General features: G+C 32.7%; 1 protein-coding gene across 6 annotated transcripts in view; it reads left to right on the top strand.

The window, feature by feature from the left end:
- The window catches only part of LOC129233262 (muscleblind-like protein 1), a 312999-nt gene that overhangs the window by 243342 nt on the left and 51688 nt on the right, over positions 1-17969 (top strand). For 5 of the 6 annotated variants that reach the window (XM_054867334.1, XM_054867350.1, XM_054867330.1 and 2 more), the window contains one exon: positions 17169-17444. In XM_054867334.1, the coding sequence (XP_054723309.1) occupies positions 17169-17444 (276 nt within the window). The remainder of the gene's footprint in view (positions 1-17168; positions 17445-17969) is intronic. The other variant, XM_054867342.1, reaches the window with a different exon arrangement.

Below are 17969 nucleotides of genomic sequence, written 5' to 3'. Positions count from 1 at the left end.
TTACATTTTTGTTTCAAAGTAATGTTAAACAATGAAAGTGAGTTGAACAGAAAGAGTAAGTGTCAATTAGTCAAAAAATGAAAACATGGTGCAAAAAATGACAAAAAAAAAAAAAAAAACCCCTTTATAAGTTGACCACCTGTCTAAGTTGACCACCAAAGTACTGCACCGCAAGTGGTCAACTTACACAGGTTTCACTGTATTACGAACTGCAAGTGAGAAGCATACTCACAGTGGGAAAGACTTGCCGTTCGGAGAAAAAAAATATGACGTCGTTTTGTAAGCGTGATGTAAGATGAACCAATAAGAGATTGCAGCGTAAAAATTTGAAATGGTGTTTTTTCTATGCGTTCTTGTTTCATGTGGATTTTGTGGTTTTCAATAGTCGCTTTATTCAACAACGTTACAAACATTTTTTTTTTTTGATGACTAATGAAATTTCAAAATTATTAATGCATACAAAATTTCCGGAAATTTTGCGGCGGTGAGGAAAAAAACAAACTTTTGAATTAAAATGGAAAAATTGATTTTTTAAAATTAAAATGTATTAATTGATAGATTTTATTAGAAAGCGTTTAAAATTTTCAATATTTGAAGATGCATGCAATCCATGATATTTTTTTCTTTCAAATTGATATATACATAAAACTTTTGCTATTAAATTAAATTCACCACTAGCTTTATTTGTTAAAACTATCAGAGATTATCCAAATTAGACAAATTACACAGTATAGCAGAAGAAGAAAAAAAAAACCTTCAAAATGCTTCTAACATATTTCTTGCTGATTCTTATGTAAAATGATCCCCGGAATTCAAATATGACCACCGTTTTCTCTCTACATGTCCCCATTGTTTTGGAAATGGTGCCCCCTAATTTTTTCCCCGTTTTCTACAGTTTAATAGCCATTATTTTAATTTTAAGGGGAAGGAAGTATAAAATTAGCCATTGACACTCTTCTGAGGGTCTAGAGGGGTCCAAGGTTCTAACGTATGAACATTTAGACTAAGACGGGAGTGGTATTCCCCTTTAAATATTTCAAAAATCATCAAAACCCATATTTTTTGTCTAGAGGGTTTGTTTTGCAATTTTTTCACTTATTTTGCTACCTAAAACTGGAGTGTAGAACTTAACTCCTGTGAGCTCCATGCCCGAAAATTTCTTTACGAATCAAAATATTAAACAAAAAGGAAAAAAAAGGGAAGCATCGCACTTTTAATACAGTCGCATCGCAGATCTTCAGTAAAGAACCTTTTAACATTAAAAGCCCCAGATTTAATACGGTGCTCCAAAATTTGAACATTGGGATGATGTTTTCTTCGGATTTTTAAGTTTTAAAAACTTTTCTGTCAGAAGTGTCGTCATTGCATCGATGTGAATCTTTTTGTAAGAAGTAGTTATTGACCTTTTATTATACACTTTAGGTATGTTATTTTTTTTCCATAAAATGAGTAAATGCTTATTAGTGATAAATCGAGTAACGGAGAATTATCAACAGTGACAATAGCAATAATAGCAATTAGAAGGAGAAATTTAAAATTCAAACTTTTAATTTCTTTCTATTAAAATTATGTTGTCTTGACAGAAATTTCACACATTTTCCTTTAAATCCTTATTTTCTTATACCCTTCGGAAATAGTTTCGATTATGCGTGCTCAGTCATAAAAAACGAAGTGCGTCATGGCCGGATGTACAGTTCGGACAAATAGAGTTCGGCTAATTGGAACCCTACTTTGATATAACTATAATTAAATGTATCTTTAAACTCAGAAACCGGTAATTATGTTATGAGGGGGGAGGGGGGAATTCACGTCAGAGAAATTACAATTCAAAAATATCGATTTAAAGAAAAAAAAAACACTTTTTCTGAAGTTATTTCTGAAATTAGACATTTGATCGCGCTTTAACCGGTAAAAAAATATAAATATCTATGTTTGACGTAACCAATGATTTAAAAAATCATAATAAATATTTAAAAAAAAAAAAATCGCCGTTTTTGGTTTTGGACCAAAAATGGCCGCTAGGGAGGTTTTGGGGGGAATTTTGGAATCTCTTCCCTTCCTAAAATATTTGTATATTTTGGGAAGGGAAGTAAGTGTCTGCAAACATGTTAAGTTTCAAAATTTTATCACAAAATGCAGTTTCTTCCCCCGTAGACCCCTTCGTCTCTTTCTTCCAAAGCGGAGGAAAGAGGAGAGGGAGAGGGTTTTTAATTGCAATTTGTGTTACGGTATAATACCTCCGTTTCAACAAAAAAAAAAAAAAAATGTTCATGATGACTTTTTAGTAAAAATTAATTTTTAATCAAACTATATCGCACTTTACAGTTTATTAAAAATACGAAATGCAACTTGATAGAAAAATTTAAAGCAAGATGAATGTGTGTGTAAGGGGGTGGGGCGTCCTTTTCAAGTTTTGCCCCCACCTCGAAGAATACCTAGATCTGGCACTGCCCGAGTCACGTGGGAGCAGATTTCTTACACTAGTTTCACGAAAGAAGTGTTAACCATTCGTCGTACTTGAACCATGTGACTTGGGATCTTTGTCTCAGCTTTTTCCAATCGAAGTATGGGATTTTCTCCCTCCAGTTTGTAATCCCTGCTCCAAAAAAGGTAGGCGTTAGCTTGCTTATACTATTACATCATTCGGATAAAATCGAGTTTCGAACTTTTCTTCGAAAAATGCAAGTTTTGGGTGCCGTTGCTTGCGTTCGTTTTTCGACCAGTAGCTACCGGTCGGTGGATGACATGACAAGTAATGACGTCAACTGCAATGCTTTAGCATGCGCTGATGTCATAAGCTGTCGCCGTCTCGACCGCCGCGGCGCATCAGCTTAAGTTTAGCCATTTTGGATCGGATTTTTCATTGTTTCACTGCTTGGGTTACCACAGCACAGTTTCGGGTTTCGCCAAATTTTCCGAAAATAATACTTTATTGAATAAACAATTCACGTGCCGCTAATAATCGCTCGCATTGAACAATCACCAGAAAAGACAACCAATCACACTCGCGCTCCGACCCAAAAAGGATAATTTTAAGTTGATGCGCCGGCTCATATATATAGGGCAGGGCCATAAATGTTACAAGGGCTAGCTCAATCCTTTGATCTTTCCCTTCCACCGCCGAAAGGACAGCAAGAGTAGAAAACTCGTTTTTGACGTCATCGGGTACACTCCGCGGGTCTAGGGGCCTTATGCGGGACAATCCAGTGTGTGTGTGCCCAAAGAACTGCTGTATGCCTTAGCTAAAATACAATTTAAAAATTTGTTCTCTGTACAAGGGTTGTTAAAGAAGCAGTTGAAGGGGCCCAGGCCAATCCCAGACAAGGTTAAAAATCACTTATTATGAATAAGGATATGAATATTGTTTTCAAGGTTTTTCAATTTGGAAATGTCTCATAACATTTGACTAGGGTTTTTTCAGAAATATGCTCCTGCGCTAGATCAGTTGCAGGTCATTTTTCCTCCACGTTATGCTAAAGTAGACATTAAAGGTCACATTTTTTAGAATCGAAAATATTTGTGTGTAATTATATTTGAAAGTATTGAAAATGCCTTCACGTGCTGATGGCCTAGTACTGAAAAAGTTCTGAAAACTTAAGCTTTCCTTCAAAATTTTCAAAGAGTTCAAAACACATCAAAAAATTGAGAATACAACCTTCTTTTCTGTTTTTAAATGCTTTTTTTTTATGGAATACTAAATTTGAAGCTGCTTCAATAAATAATTGGAAGAAGAATTTTAAAAAGTTAAGATAAAGAGCTAGGCAAATTTCATAAAATGTGGTGTACGAAGTTATTTTTTAATGCAGGATTTGGTTCAACCCTGTCACATTGCAAGTTAATGATATTTAATAAGTTTATTAACGGCACTGTGAGACCGTAATAAGTTTCCTTCAACCGTAAAATTATAATATCTAGATGTAATGCATGAAATTTCTTTGTAAATATTATTCAATAGATTTAACTAAACAATTTCTTGAACACTGTATCCCCATGCTTAAAATAATTAATAATTCGCATGTAAAATGAGCACCGTATCGTGATTATTTCAATCGTGTATCTATTTTTGTAGGAGCTTTTCTTTTCTTTTTTTTTTTTTTTTTTTTTTTGTGATCATTTAAAGCTTTCAAATCAGATACATTAGTGTTTTTGTGATTGTACAAAAGCTTGGCCATTTACCGTATTACCCCACATTATCCGGCATGCCGCAAAATTTGGGGGTTACCAGATTTTCAATAACACTTGCCTGGTCCTTTCCGGCATGCCGGAAAAATCGAGGTTAGGAAAAAAATAATAATAATATAAAAAATATATGATCAGCTTAAAAATGAATATGAATTCTTTTCATATCTTATTGATATTAACAAACAGTTTAATTTTGTGAAAATATTTACTAACAATGCCATTTGTTATTTTAACAAGAAAAATATAGTTTGATAACAAATAATTTTATAAAAATTAAATTGAAACTATGTAAGCAAACATTTAAGCAGTAAGAGTCCGCCCCTAAACCAGTGCTAAATAATTTACCATAGCTCTTCAATAAATAAAAATTAAACTTACCTCTCTGAAAGGAACCTAAAATATTTTTATGTAAAAAAAATATGAATAAATCGCAGTAACGATGATTGTTTCTGAACTGATTACTTTATTGGCATGTAATCAAATCCATTAGTTATGTCCTATCATAAATAGCACGCACATGTTATATGAAATGCACATTTATTTTGAAAAAAGGTTACTTTCGCGATTTATTTATTTTTTTACTTACAGTGGTTTGACTTTTGATTGGACCGGAACGGGAAAATTTACTTTTGTTTTAATGCGAAATAAACCCCGAATTATCCGGCATGCCGGACAATTCGAATTTCTCGGCGTGCTGGTCAACCTCGCTTTTTTCCGGCATGCCGAATAATGCGGGGTAGTACAGTAATTGTTCTTCTGTATTGGAAGACTAATTTCCTGACCTATATAAAAAAGCTGTTGAACTTTTTTCTCGCGTAAGAACATTTGGAAGAATCCGATATTTGAACGAAAAACTTTCTGATTACAAAAGGTACGCCGACATTTTTTTTTTAAATGGACTTTATCACAGAAGAAAACTTTGTAGAATATTCCGAAAGATTTCAATTAATTACTGTAACGTAATGTTTTGTAGAATTCAGACATGAAGAAATTTTTCAGTCTACAAATAAGTTAGCTTTATAAATTTGGCGATAATCATTGAAACTTTAAACTTGGTTTACGTTGCTAAATTTCAATACGTTATTTATAAATTGAATAAAATGTTGATTAATAATTTCAGTAAACACCCATTAATCTGGGAAAACCATTTAAATGTACATACGGTATAAATGAAGAACGCGTTAGTACAATAATTTATTCTTGTAAGGCTGTATTTTTATTTTTTTAATTTTCTTTAATGCAGCTTTATATTTCATTCTCTTGAATTCAAAATACAACTTTTACTGTGTTCAAGTATTTTACTTATGTACATTGATTGAATTTAAAGGTTGTTTAGTTTAAGTCGTTTTAAACAATCTAGATGACCTGGATCCTATATTAGTCCAGGTTAATGAGGTTCTACTTCAGTTTTCAAAAACAACGTTTGTTAAGATTCTTGTTCAGATTTATAGTTACTTCGTAAAAAATAATTTTCTCTAAAACATATCGGCAGTATTTAGATTCAAATGGTATCGCGAAATTCAGATATGTTTTAATTATTCCTTATATCAATCTTATCTCTTTCATTTTATTTGAGACAAGATTGAAATAACAATGTTATTAATATTATTTAAAGCCTAAACTGACAAAATTATGTACACACGAGAGGAAACTTGACAAGCACAGTAAATTATTTTCATTTCTTTATAAGCTCAATTTTATTGTGCGAAATTTCCGCTTTCTACCCCTTTAAATCAGGAATATTGGCTAAAGAATATCCAAAACTACACAAGAGAAACTAAAAATTTGTATTGTAGATTTTAATCAGGTTTACTGTTTTTCGTATCGCTTATTAACTTGTCGATGGGACTCAAAGCATTTACCCTTGTATTTCATTCCTTTTTGAAGCTTAACCCTCAAGAAATAACATAAAAACTGGAAAAGAGTGAGGAATTACGCACGCACAACACAAATGTCCCAGATCGAGTGTACCTAGTGACGTCACTGGCACTTTCCCCCTCCGTTCCTACTTTCGAGGCGCTAAGACCTAGCCCTTCCTCTTCTATGGCGCTGTATATAGGGCCTTTGATCCGACCTTCCGACCTCGATCGGTAGCTACCAGTCGAAGTTGGCGAACGTAGCCTCCGTGTAGGACAATTTGTTGTGGTATTTTTCATGAGTGTCGGAGAGGAGAGGCATTTGAGTCGTTTCTCTTTTAACCTTTTCCGCGCAATCGCGCCTAATGAAATAAAACAGAAATATGCGATGTTGTGATTTTATTTGTCAAGTTGCTTTTCTTCTTTTGAAAATGATAAAATAATTTACTGATGAATGCTTTGCAATGCGAAGATACATTGCATAAACATGTGTTTGCAGTTCCTTTGTTTAGAGTGAAATTATTGGACTTCAATTAACTTATATGCCGTTGCGGCAATACCATTCTGTCGCCGTTTTGTGTATATTTGATTGTGATTTCTATAAATGACAGCGGAAGGCGGAAAACGTGGTGTGTGGAGTGTCAATTTTGGAAGTTGCGAGACATACGGTTTGTACGTGTGGAGTTATTCATCCTGGATACTTTTTTCTTTTATTATTCAAGACGGTAAGTCCCGTTTTATGATTGATATGAAATTGGGAAAATGAAAAATTCCTCGAAGAGAAAAGTAGAAAATGAGGAAGGCGCAAATAGCAGAGAAAAAGAAATAAAAAAAGATAATAACGTTTACGAACCTGCAATAAAAATAGTAGAAAAAGCAAAAATTGCATTTGAAAATGGTTGTGAGAGCATCAAACTTATAATCTCGGGAGTAACGGATAAGATTCCCACAAATAATACAAAAATATTCAACGAACAACTGGACAAAATTGTTACCACAGAAGACACAATCAAACTTACAGGCAAGCAAAACCTAGTCATAACTACAAAAAATATAACAACGGTAAAGAATATCTTCAAAACAAAAAAAAAAATAGGTGAAAAAGAAATAACCACCAGAATTATAGACGAAACCCTCACTTCAAAATACATAGTTAAAAATGTTGATACAGAAATTAAATTAGAAGAAATAGCAGAATATTTGGCAAAAGATAGCGTACAAGTCGCCCAAATAATAAGGTTTAATAAGAAAAGATCGAAAGAACCAATCCCGGTTATATTAGTTCAAGAATTGGGAAAAAACAGAGAGAAAAGAAGTCAAAATAGGCAGAATATTATACAAAACTCAAAAATATATCGAACAGCCAAAAGTGTGTTTCAACTGCCTTAACTTAGGTCACCAAAAAAAAGACTGTAAAGGGAAAACGAAATGCCTTACATGTGAAGGCGACCATGAAAAATGTGACAACGAACCGAAATGCATAAGATGTGGAGATAAACACCTTTCAACAGATAAAAATTGCCCGATTTTCAAAGAAAAAATCAAAAGAAACACCCAAGCAGCCTCTAATCCGGTTAATACAATTAAAACTTGGACCAGTATTGCAACATCGAAAGAACCAACAAACAAAAACAATAAAGCTGAAAGTAAGAAAAATAATACACCAATCACCACGACGGATCTTAGCACAAAACTAGACAGAAAAGATAAAGAAATCAAGGAATTAAGAAGTGAAATCGAGAAACTAATCAATCAAAACAAACACCATCATTGCGAAAACTGTACTTTGAAAAACTCGGAAATAGAACACCTAAAAATTGAATTATTCAAACTTAAACATTCCGTTGAGGGTGAACCACCACTACCGGATCTACCTTTCTCAAGTCACTTTGAGCAAGACGCCTCTCCGAAAACGACATCAATATTTCTTAGGACTCTTTTTTCTCCCTTTTTCTTGTTTGTTTTTTATCATGTTCTGGTTTAATTTTCTCTTATGTTGGAATATCCGTGGACTTTTCACCAACTTTGATTACATTAAATTCCTAATAGCCTGGACTAACCCATCCATTATCTACCTTCAAGAAACCTGGTTACCAGATAATAAAATCCCCGGTCTAAGAGGTTATGTGGCCTACTATAAAGAAAAAGATTTTCCTCATAGAGGAGGTGAATTATGCACCTACATCAAAAGTACCCTACCTTCATACAGTATTCCTAGCGTAATAAATGGCATGGAAACACCCAATATAAATGTAGTCCTACACAAAAAAACCTATAGTATCCTTATATATTATTTCTGTAGCCTGTTTTTGGTTTCTACGCCAAATTTCCCTCAATTCTTGATCGATTTCTTTGATTTACGGCTAATTTTATAGCTTATGGTGCTGGCTACTGACGAAAAATAGACCCAAGGCCTAAAAATTGTTTCTTTTAGCCGAAAAACCTGTTTTAAAGAACCAGAATAAGGTTTTCGGTCAAACTTATAACTTTAATTTGCGCTATGACCGACAGAGCTGAGTAGCTTGATCGGCAGAGCGTTCTCTTCGTAACCAGGAGATTACGTGTTCGGGCCCACGTCCGGACAATCTCCAACAAAAAAAATTAGAGAAATATCGCGCATTACATGAACGCTGAATTAAATGAATAACAACTGTGAGAGAATAGAATAAATGAGAAGGAAATGCTCCTTGCTGATGTGAAAACATTTAGTGATTTTGTGCTAAATTACTTCGAAATTGCACGTGTTTTTTTTTTGAAGCTTTGGCTCTGGAAAGAAAAATAAAGCATAATGTAAGCGAAAATATAAGTAACAGGTTTAAGATTTCAGACTACAATAGAATTGTTTTTTGCGAAAATATAAGTAACAGGTTTAAGATTTCAGACTACAATAGAATTGTTTTTTGTTCAGAAAAAAAAATAATAAATCGTATATTGAAATATATATTCTTCTAATGAGTTTTTGACTCTTTGAACAAATAAACAAAATACTACCTCAATTTGAAGGGTAAAATATATATTTTTTCTTCTTTTTGCTAAAAAACAAAAAGCTTATCACATTTTCACTACATTCGAAAAGCTACGCTTAAAAAAGAGCATAGTTCAATTTATTTTGTATTTTAACCGTGCTGTTAAATGATGAACACATGCTGCCATCTAAGTTATAACGGTTTAAGCAGCCTGCGATAACAAATTGTAAAAATTTTCAAAAATAAAAATATTTTTCTTCAATATCTTATCTTATATATTATTCCCCTCTCATTTTAAAACTTATCAGGCTGGCCAATGACGAAAAAAAGACTTACGGTCAAAATTCAAGTTTTCGAAATCGCCTCTTGCTGTTTCAAAACCTTGATGCTGCCTGTAGTTCTTATGCATTTTTTAAAGCAAAATTCTAATGCAGTTTTCCATTTTTTACGTCGCTTTCGGCAAAAAAAAAAGCCTTTGTGTGTGTTCATATTTTAATAAAGCTTAACAGCACTGGACTTAGTTGTTCGGTTTAATTGATAAGTTTTTTTCGGTAGAGCGTTCGGCTATAAACTATCTGAACTTCGGGCAAGCTTGGGCTGTCCGACATAATATCAAATTTATATTAGTATTACGCATTACATGTGCTCATAACATACACACCTAATAAAATAAATGCAGTGGGAATGCTACTTGGTGTTTCGACTCCTTTATGCAGGCTACAGTTATCATTCGGATAAGTTGATTGTTAATCGAACTGTGTTCTTTGACTACATCCAGACCACTCAACATCATGTAAGCATAAAAAAGTATTAGATTTACCTAAAGAAATCCTTTTTGTGCAGAAAAACATTTTTATTGTATGCTAAAATGTAGATGTTTCTAATAGCAGTGTTCGACCTTTTGTACAAATGAAAAAATACTACGCCCGATTAAAACTACGAGTTTCACTCAGTAAACCTTTAATTTTTTATTCGCGCGAATACGATATAAAGCATTAAAAGTACTATTAACTTCATTAGCAAGAAATTATTTTCTACTCCTCTGCTTTCTGCTGAAAAAAAAAATACATTTTGTCTACGTTCGAAAAATTACACTTAAGAACGGACTCAGTTCAACTGGTTTTGGTTTTGAATTTTAAGTGTTCGATTAAAAGAGAAACATGTGAGGGCATTTAAGCCGTAACGGTTAAAGCAACCTTCTATGTGAAATAGTTCAATATTCAAAGATAAAAACACTTATTTTCAGTCAAATTTATTACTTCTCTAGAATGTTTGTTTCAATCGCTACGTGAGATCTTCGTCATTCTTTAATCAAATTCCATGCTTTGCGAATAATTTTAAATCGTATCATGCTGGTTAATGACAAAACACAGATGCATGATCTTATTATTAATTTTTTTTGGCAAAAAGCTTTTTTGCTGTTTTTTACTACGCATTCCTTCAATGAATAGCTTTCGAAAAGGAAGGCGCAATTGCTAGGTTTGTTGGGGTGTGGGGCTGTTAGTTAGAATGGCGCCAATTCGAATACGTGCCAATAAATATCTCTTTAATGTTTCTTTTTTTCCCGTCAGATGCTGACATGTGCAGGACTGTATTTGCCACAACCTGTTTTTTCACATGCACAATTATTGCTTTTTCACGAGTCACCACTCAGCAGCACTTTTAATGACATTTATGTTTGCATTGAAAATATGTACGATTAAAAGGGAAGCTATGATCAAATTATCACAACGTTGTATTTAACGAGGTTTTGTTACTGATGTCTTTAAATTACATGCCTTCTCTTCTGCGCTTACTTTTTTTTCGGTTCTTCTTCATAATGTTCTTCCTTTGAAATTCTTAAAGAGCGAAATGCCTTATGAAACGATTTGAAGCACAGTGCGGAGTTCCGCACGGGTCGACTAGTAATTAATTGTTACAGACCCCCTGGAGTCATTAGAGAGGACACAATAAAGGGATTAAACAGTTTAATAAACGACTCATCTCTCTTTGTTGGAGACTTCAATGGGAGAATTCAAAGCATAGGGGATCGACTCACATCTCCTAGTGGAAGAAAAATAGAAGAATGGATTCTTGACAATAACCTACTAGTTTTAAATGACGGTGTACCAACGAGACTAAACAAAGGGGTTGAAGACGGAATATTAGATCTTGCAATCATTGAAAACAGTATGGTCATTAACTTCTCATGGATAAGGTTAGATGAGCACGGCAGCAGCAATCAGTTCCCTTTACACTACCAGTTTTAACTCTTTGAGTCAAATAGTTTTTTAATTACGACCATTTAAAGAAAACGTGTCAGGAAAAATTTTCAATTTCGTCAAAACTTTAAAATATAACTCGAAAACAAATGAGTGAAAAAATCCGAAACTTTGTTTATTTTCTCTGTTGTGGTAATACTCCATTGGAACAAAAAATGAGCAAAATCTAAAGACATGACGTTTTGACCATTGGTTGATTTGATATGGAATTACCCCCCCCCCCCCCCCCCTCCAACTCAATAGACAGTAATTATGGTTATATCACCAATAACATTAGAGATATTATTAAGCTCCATTCAGTTAACATACGCTTCAAGAAAAATAACAATAACCTATGGTGGAACATACGGTGCGCCAAATTAAAATATGACAGAGATAAAAACGACACAAGGCGAAAAGAACTATGTTAATAGAAGACTGGATCGATTACAAAAAAACAAATGCCATCCTTAAAAATAACATAAAAAAGACAAAAAGAGAATTTTGGGCAAAACAAAATTTTAATATTAACAACCCACAAGAACTCTACAGAAGTGTTAACTGAATTAAAAAGAATCTTGAACAAGAATCTATGACAAACAATTTAACAATAGAAAGTAATGGAAAGAAAATCACTGAAACAGACGAACAAGCTAACCTTTTTGTTAAAAATTTCTCAAATAGAGACAGTAATAGCGATGTCATTAACAAAATTAATATCGCCCCACAAGAAGGAGAATGCATTATATCAAATGAGATATCAGTTGAAGAAATAAAATATGCATTAAAAACGACAAAAGATAAAGTCCCGGGCTCAGACCAAATAACCAATAAAATGCTAAAACACTTGCCAGATAGGAGCATAGAACAGATAAGAGATATATTCAATCAAAGCATACAAAGCGCTAAGATTCCAGAAGACTGGAAACTAACAAAGGTAATTCCAATCAAAAAACCGGGGAAAAATCCAAACTAGGTTTCCAGCTACAGACCAATAGCCCTAACCCAGAATCTGAGCAAACTAATAGAAAAAATCATCTTAAACAGAATCAATAAAAGTACTTCATCCAACCTATTCCCCAACTACATCTATGGTTTCGTAAAAGAAAGGGGTACAGAAGACTATCTCTTCGACCTATACAACTTAATTAATTTTCTCAGAATGAAAAAAAGATTTGTTTATGCCATTGCTATTGATATCAAAGGAGCCTACGACAACGTCTAGACTCCAAAACTAATCCAAAAACTAATTCACGCTAAAATCGATCACAAAATCATCAGGTGGGTTCAAAATTTTCTGTTTAACCGAAAAATTATTGTACATTTTAACAAAAAAAAAACCTCTGAAAGCATGACCATTAATCATGGAATAACACAAGGAGCTAGCCTTTCACCTTTCTTATTTAACTGCTTTATATCAGACATTGGTGATTACATCAGAAACGGAAGAATCTTCTGCTATGCGGACGATGTAACAATCATCATATCAGGGAAAAATAAAGAAGAAGCAGAGGAGAATCTAAATGAAAATCTGTTGGCCCTAGAACAGTGGAGCAGAGAAAATAAAGTGATACTATCAGCAGAGAAAACAGTGTTGATAGAATTTTCCCAAAAAAAAAGAAAAAAATGCTAATAACTTTCACTTACAGGGATCGAACATCAAATGGTCCACAAACCATAAAATTCTGGGCGTTATATTCCAAAATAATCTAAAATGGAACGAACATACAAGATTACCTAAGTGGTAAAATGAGGAAAATGTTAAATGCTATAAATTGGCTAGGAAGCTTCCAATCCGGCACTAGCTATATTAACACACTCAGAGTTTTCACACAAACCTTGATAGCCAAGGCTGATTACGGAAGCATAATAAGAGTTAAAGATACAAGATTAAATCAGAATCAGATTGAAGTAATCGAAAATAAAGCTATTCGCAAAGCTCTTGTAGTGAACACCTTTGCACCAAATAAATTCATAAGATATATTACTAAAACGGAAAATATCAAAAACAGAATTAAATGGAACTACATAAAATTCATCTGTAAACAAAAATTCAAAAAGAACAAAAATTACTCCTCCTCAACCAAAATAATCCTAAAGAATCAGTCATATATGACAGAAATTGTCACAGACCTAGAAAGAATTCAAAAAGAAACGAAAATTCTTGAAAATTGGGCATGCAGGGAAACTATAAAAACGTATATCGATAGTAATAATATTGATTTCGTTCTGAACGAAGAAGAATTCCATACCTCTACACTAGACTTCATCATAAAACAATCCTTTGAAGAATTTATAAGACAATACCAAAATTATCAAATCTGGGCTACGGATGGCTCAAAATTAAATAACACAGCCTTTTTGGTACTAAACAAAAGTGAAGGGATTGAAAGAAAATTAAAAATTCCATCTTATTGCTCAGTATATACTGCGGAGCTTACTGCAATTTGGTATGCAGCTAAATTCCTTATCAAGCATGAGTCCCCAGTGATAATTTTATCTGACTCACTAAGTGCAATAACGGCACTGAAAGAAAAAAATAGAAACGAAGAAATACTAATTTACAATACAAGATACCATTTATTGGAAATAGCAAAGAAGACAGAGATTAAAATCATCTGGGTACCCGGGCACAAAGGGATCCCGGATAACGAAATAGCCGATAACTTAGCAAAACAAGCTGAATCATGCCCGGAAACACCTATGATACCTATCAGTACCTGGAAAGATGTTCTTAACTATATTAAAAAAGAGAGGATCAAAGAAATGTTGAGAATTTGGGAGAGCTCAAAATATTACAAAAGATTCAAAGATGTTGAAAAGTCAATAAACCAAAATTACAAATGGATAAAAAAAACTGAAAAGAAGAAACAAAACTAAATAGAATATTAACTGATTCCTATCTAACAAAAGAGAAGCTTTTCAAAATAAGGAAATCAAACTCCCCCCTTTGTGATACGTGCCAAAAGATCGAAAATTCTGATCATATCATTTGGAATTGTGATAAAAACAAGGACCAAAGAACAGTTATACTAAATCAATTATCTACTAACGGATTTAAATTTTCTGACATTTTTTGCCAAGATGCCCTCAAAATCCCAAGCCATGGGAGGGGCATCCTGGCCTTGTTCTGAGATTGTCTTGTCTGGGAGCTCCTTTCATCCACGACAGAAGAGAGGCTCCTATTTTACATATTTTCCTTTCCTCCTGTTCTGAATTTTTACATAACCTGTTTTAAAATGAACTTATTTGGTTTTATATATTACTAATAAAGAAAAAAAAATTATATATAAATGCATTAACATATAAAAGTTTCCTTTTATCACTAAAGGTTATGAAATTTTACTATTATATGTAATGGAGGCAAAGCGCTATGTACACAGCCCTCATCATTTTATGTTATGGGTATTAAACCCACGAAGAAGAAGAAGAAGATTTCTATAAATCGAGGTTTTTTTTTAAAACATTTTTTTTTTACATCAGAGATTTTGTACTGGTTTTTGATCCGAAATCATTTTTAATGTATTGGTCTTCAAAAGTGTTTGGTGCCTTTAAATTATATCTTCTTTTTAACTTGCTCTTAAGCTTTGGAACTATTCAGTTTTTTATGATATGTTTGAGATATTTTGGAAACAACATTTTCCATATCTATTATGTGTACAAGTGCTGGAGAACCCCTTCAAAAAATATTCAGATTTTTTGTTGTTTCGCACCAAAAGCTGGAAACACGTGCGTGAATTTGTTTGCAATTTTCATAACATTTTTCATTTTTTTTTCTGAGCAAATTAGGAACAATAATAACAAATTATAAGCAATATACAACATGTTGAAATTCTCAATTTGAACCATGAAGCTTCATTGATTCCTCTGGTATAGCGTCATCTACATTTCATAACTGAAACTAAAACAATTTCTCTGAGAAATAAATCGTCCCAACATTTCTTATTTACCATCTTAAACAGACATGTTGTTGGGGGGGGGGGGGGATAATGTATTTCATGTGAGTGGAAGTGGTTTTCTTTTGCTGGGGGTTTTTTGTATAATTCAGGTTGAGTATGTACAAATTAAGAAAATTTGAAATATTGGCCTGATCTTAAAAAATAATCTGGCTTATACTCTAAGGGTTTGAGTTTAGGTCACACAAATTCAATATAGGTATATATCCCAACAAATGTAGTACCTCCTTCACCCATCCAAACAAAACCCCATTATTATTGTACAAAGTAAATGTTTTAATAATTCACAACATACATTATTACTACATTAAAAAATATTGGATAGCGCTAAAATTATTAGTTTCTCTAACTAGTTATAGTACTAAAATACACACACATATTCTGAATTATATGAAAGATATTCAAAGCAAAAAAATGATTCAACTGGTGTCATTCAGCTACTAAATAACATCAACAGGAAAAGACTGAAAGACATTAATTAAAAACACAGTATCTCATTAAATCCCATTAAGAATTCAATTTTTATCATAATTTATTAATTTTGTTTCATTCTTATATTATCTTAGTTTCAAAGTACTTAAAAAAATCTTGAGATTCATCGAAACCTTTAGAATATTACCTATCTAATCAAAAAATTATGTAGAATTCTGGTAATATGAAAAGATCGACTTTTAGTTGGCAATTTTTGCAAATAATTTTTTTTTCCTAATTACAATTTTTGTTCCTTATTGCTTTTATTATGAATTAATAACCTTAAAGTTTTGCTTTTTAATTTCTTGTAGTCTTACTAGATTCACATTTACTTAATTAGGATGAATTTTCCTGTGATCAAATTTATTTAAGCTCTCATAAACGGAGTTTGGAAATTCGTAAATGTTCCAGCAAATTAACCTTTTATTTAGTCATTAATTACCTGCACAATGGCACAAATTTATCTCAAAATGAGTCAGTATTTGTTTCTTATGCAGCAATATGCTTCTTATGCTTATGTAGTCAGTGTTGCAACTTCCCCACAAACATCTGGGCCCCGAAATGCATTCAAAAATGCACACAATTTTTTTTTTACATAATTCTGAGATAGACAAAAGGGCCCATAAAAATATATTGCGGCAGGCTCTACAACCTGTAAATCCACCTCTGACGTTGGTTAAATGGGTTCAATTAACTTTGGGAAAATATCCCGACTTTTAAGTATATTTATGTCCTTCTATCAAATAAATGAAGTATTTTATTTTTAGTCTCAGATGTTTCTTTTTTTTTTAAATTTTAGTTCTAATTTCAACCTAAATCTTCATTTTGATCCCATATGAATTAATGTAGATTATTTTTTTCCTTTACTTGCTCTTTGTAGCAAACTGAGGTTTATTTCTAGTTACTTTTCATATCAAGATGTTTTGTCGAAAGCAATGCTCAATCATCCTATAGCTAAATGCATATTCTGTGCCACTAAGGAAGTGTTACCAGATTGAGTACACGATTAAAGAAGTTTTCAATTTTAAAAAAAACTCATTGCTGGGTTTATATGTGTTATACATTAACTATACCTAAGTAGGTATAGTGAATAATGTTTATTAGGTAGGTAGTAAATACTGTATTATTAAAACCAGTCTCAGTTCTGTTTATTATTTGTATGTGCCTACATATTTAATGAATTACTAGGATTTTTTTAGTGTCTTCTACATCAAATTTATTTATTTTGAATGTTGTTCAAGAAAAATATTTCAACATGTTTTGCCCCACAAATGAGCTTGCAACTTTGTTTGTAGAGAGGATCTTTGTTTGTTTTGTAAACTTTTCTACTTATAAACAAGTGGTATGTTCACATGAAGTACAATATTCATGATTGTCTTTGTTTGCTTTGTAAATCTTTCTACTTAGAAGTTTTATTTTAAAATTTTGTTTCTTCGTAGAAATTCATTGGAAAGTAGTTATAATCAGTGATGCTTACCTGTTGCTATTTCTTCCTAGGGACGATGTAATCGTGAAAAGCCACCATGCAAATATTTCCACCCACCACAACATCTGAAGGATCAGCTGCTAATAAATGGCCGCAATCACCTTGCCCTAAAGAATGCTCTTTTGCAGCAGATACCTCTACAGCCGCTTCTTACGGGCCAGTTGCCAACTGCAGTGGTAAGTGGTCTTCTGTACAGTCAGCTGGCACAACATCAGCAACAGCAACAACTGCAGCAGCAACATCAGTGCGCTGCTGCACTCAATCTGATGAGTGCAAATGCACTCAAGGTGAGTATGGAACACTAGCACTCTGCTGAGCAGCTTTTATCTTCGCACCAAAGAAAAAGTCAGTTCTTTTGGATCGTCTATCCTTACAGAATAAAGCTGCTTCGGTAGTTTTTTAATTAAATCTTCTTTCTCAAAATTGCTGTCTTGGAAAAAATCCTGCATGTACTTTTTAAGAGCATCTTTTTGCTTGAGTTTCAAGCAAAGTAAAAATATTGATGCATATTTATGATAATCAATACTTTTTAGTTGAAATTAAGATTTTGCATTCATGATAAAAATTAGATTCATTTTAGTTTTAAAAATTAAATTCAATGTATTTTATATAATTTTTCTTGGATAATTTATGCATATTAAGTTAGTTATGTAATTATTATCTATTAGTTATTAAATTGATTAATATAGATTGTTCAGTTTGTTTTTATCATAAGAGAAATTTTAAATCTCATTCATTTTATCCCTAAGAGATATTAATGTAAAAGTCTAATGTGTCTAGCATCTCATTTCAGCCAAATATACATCACTTGA

Source organism: Uloborus diversus, chromosome 1 (assembly GCF_026930045.1).
Source record: "Uloborus diversus isolate 005 chromosome 1, Udiv.v.3.1, whole genome shotgun sequence".
Lineage (NCBI taxonomy): Eukaryota > Metazoa > Arthropoda > Arachnida > Araneae > Uloboridae > Uloborus > Uloborus diversus.
Note: the sequence above shows the minus strand (reverse complement) of the source record. Positions and strands in the feature narration are given on the sequence as shown.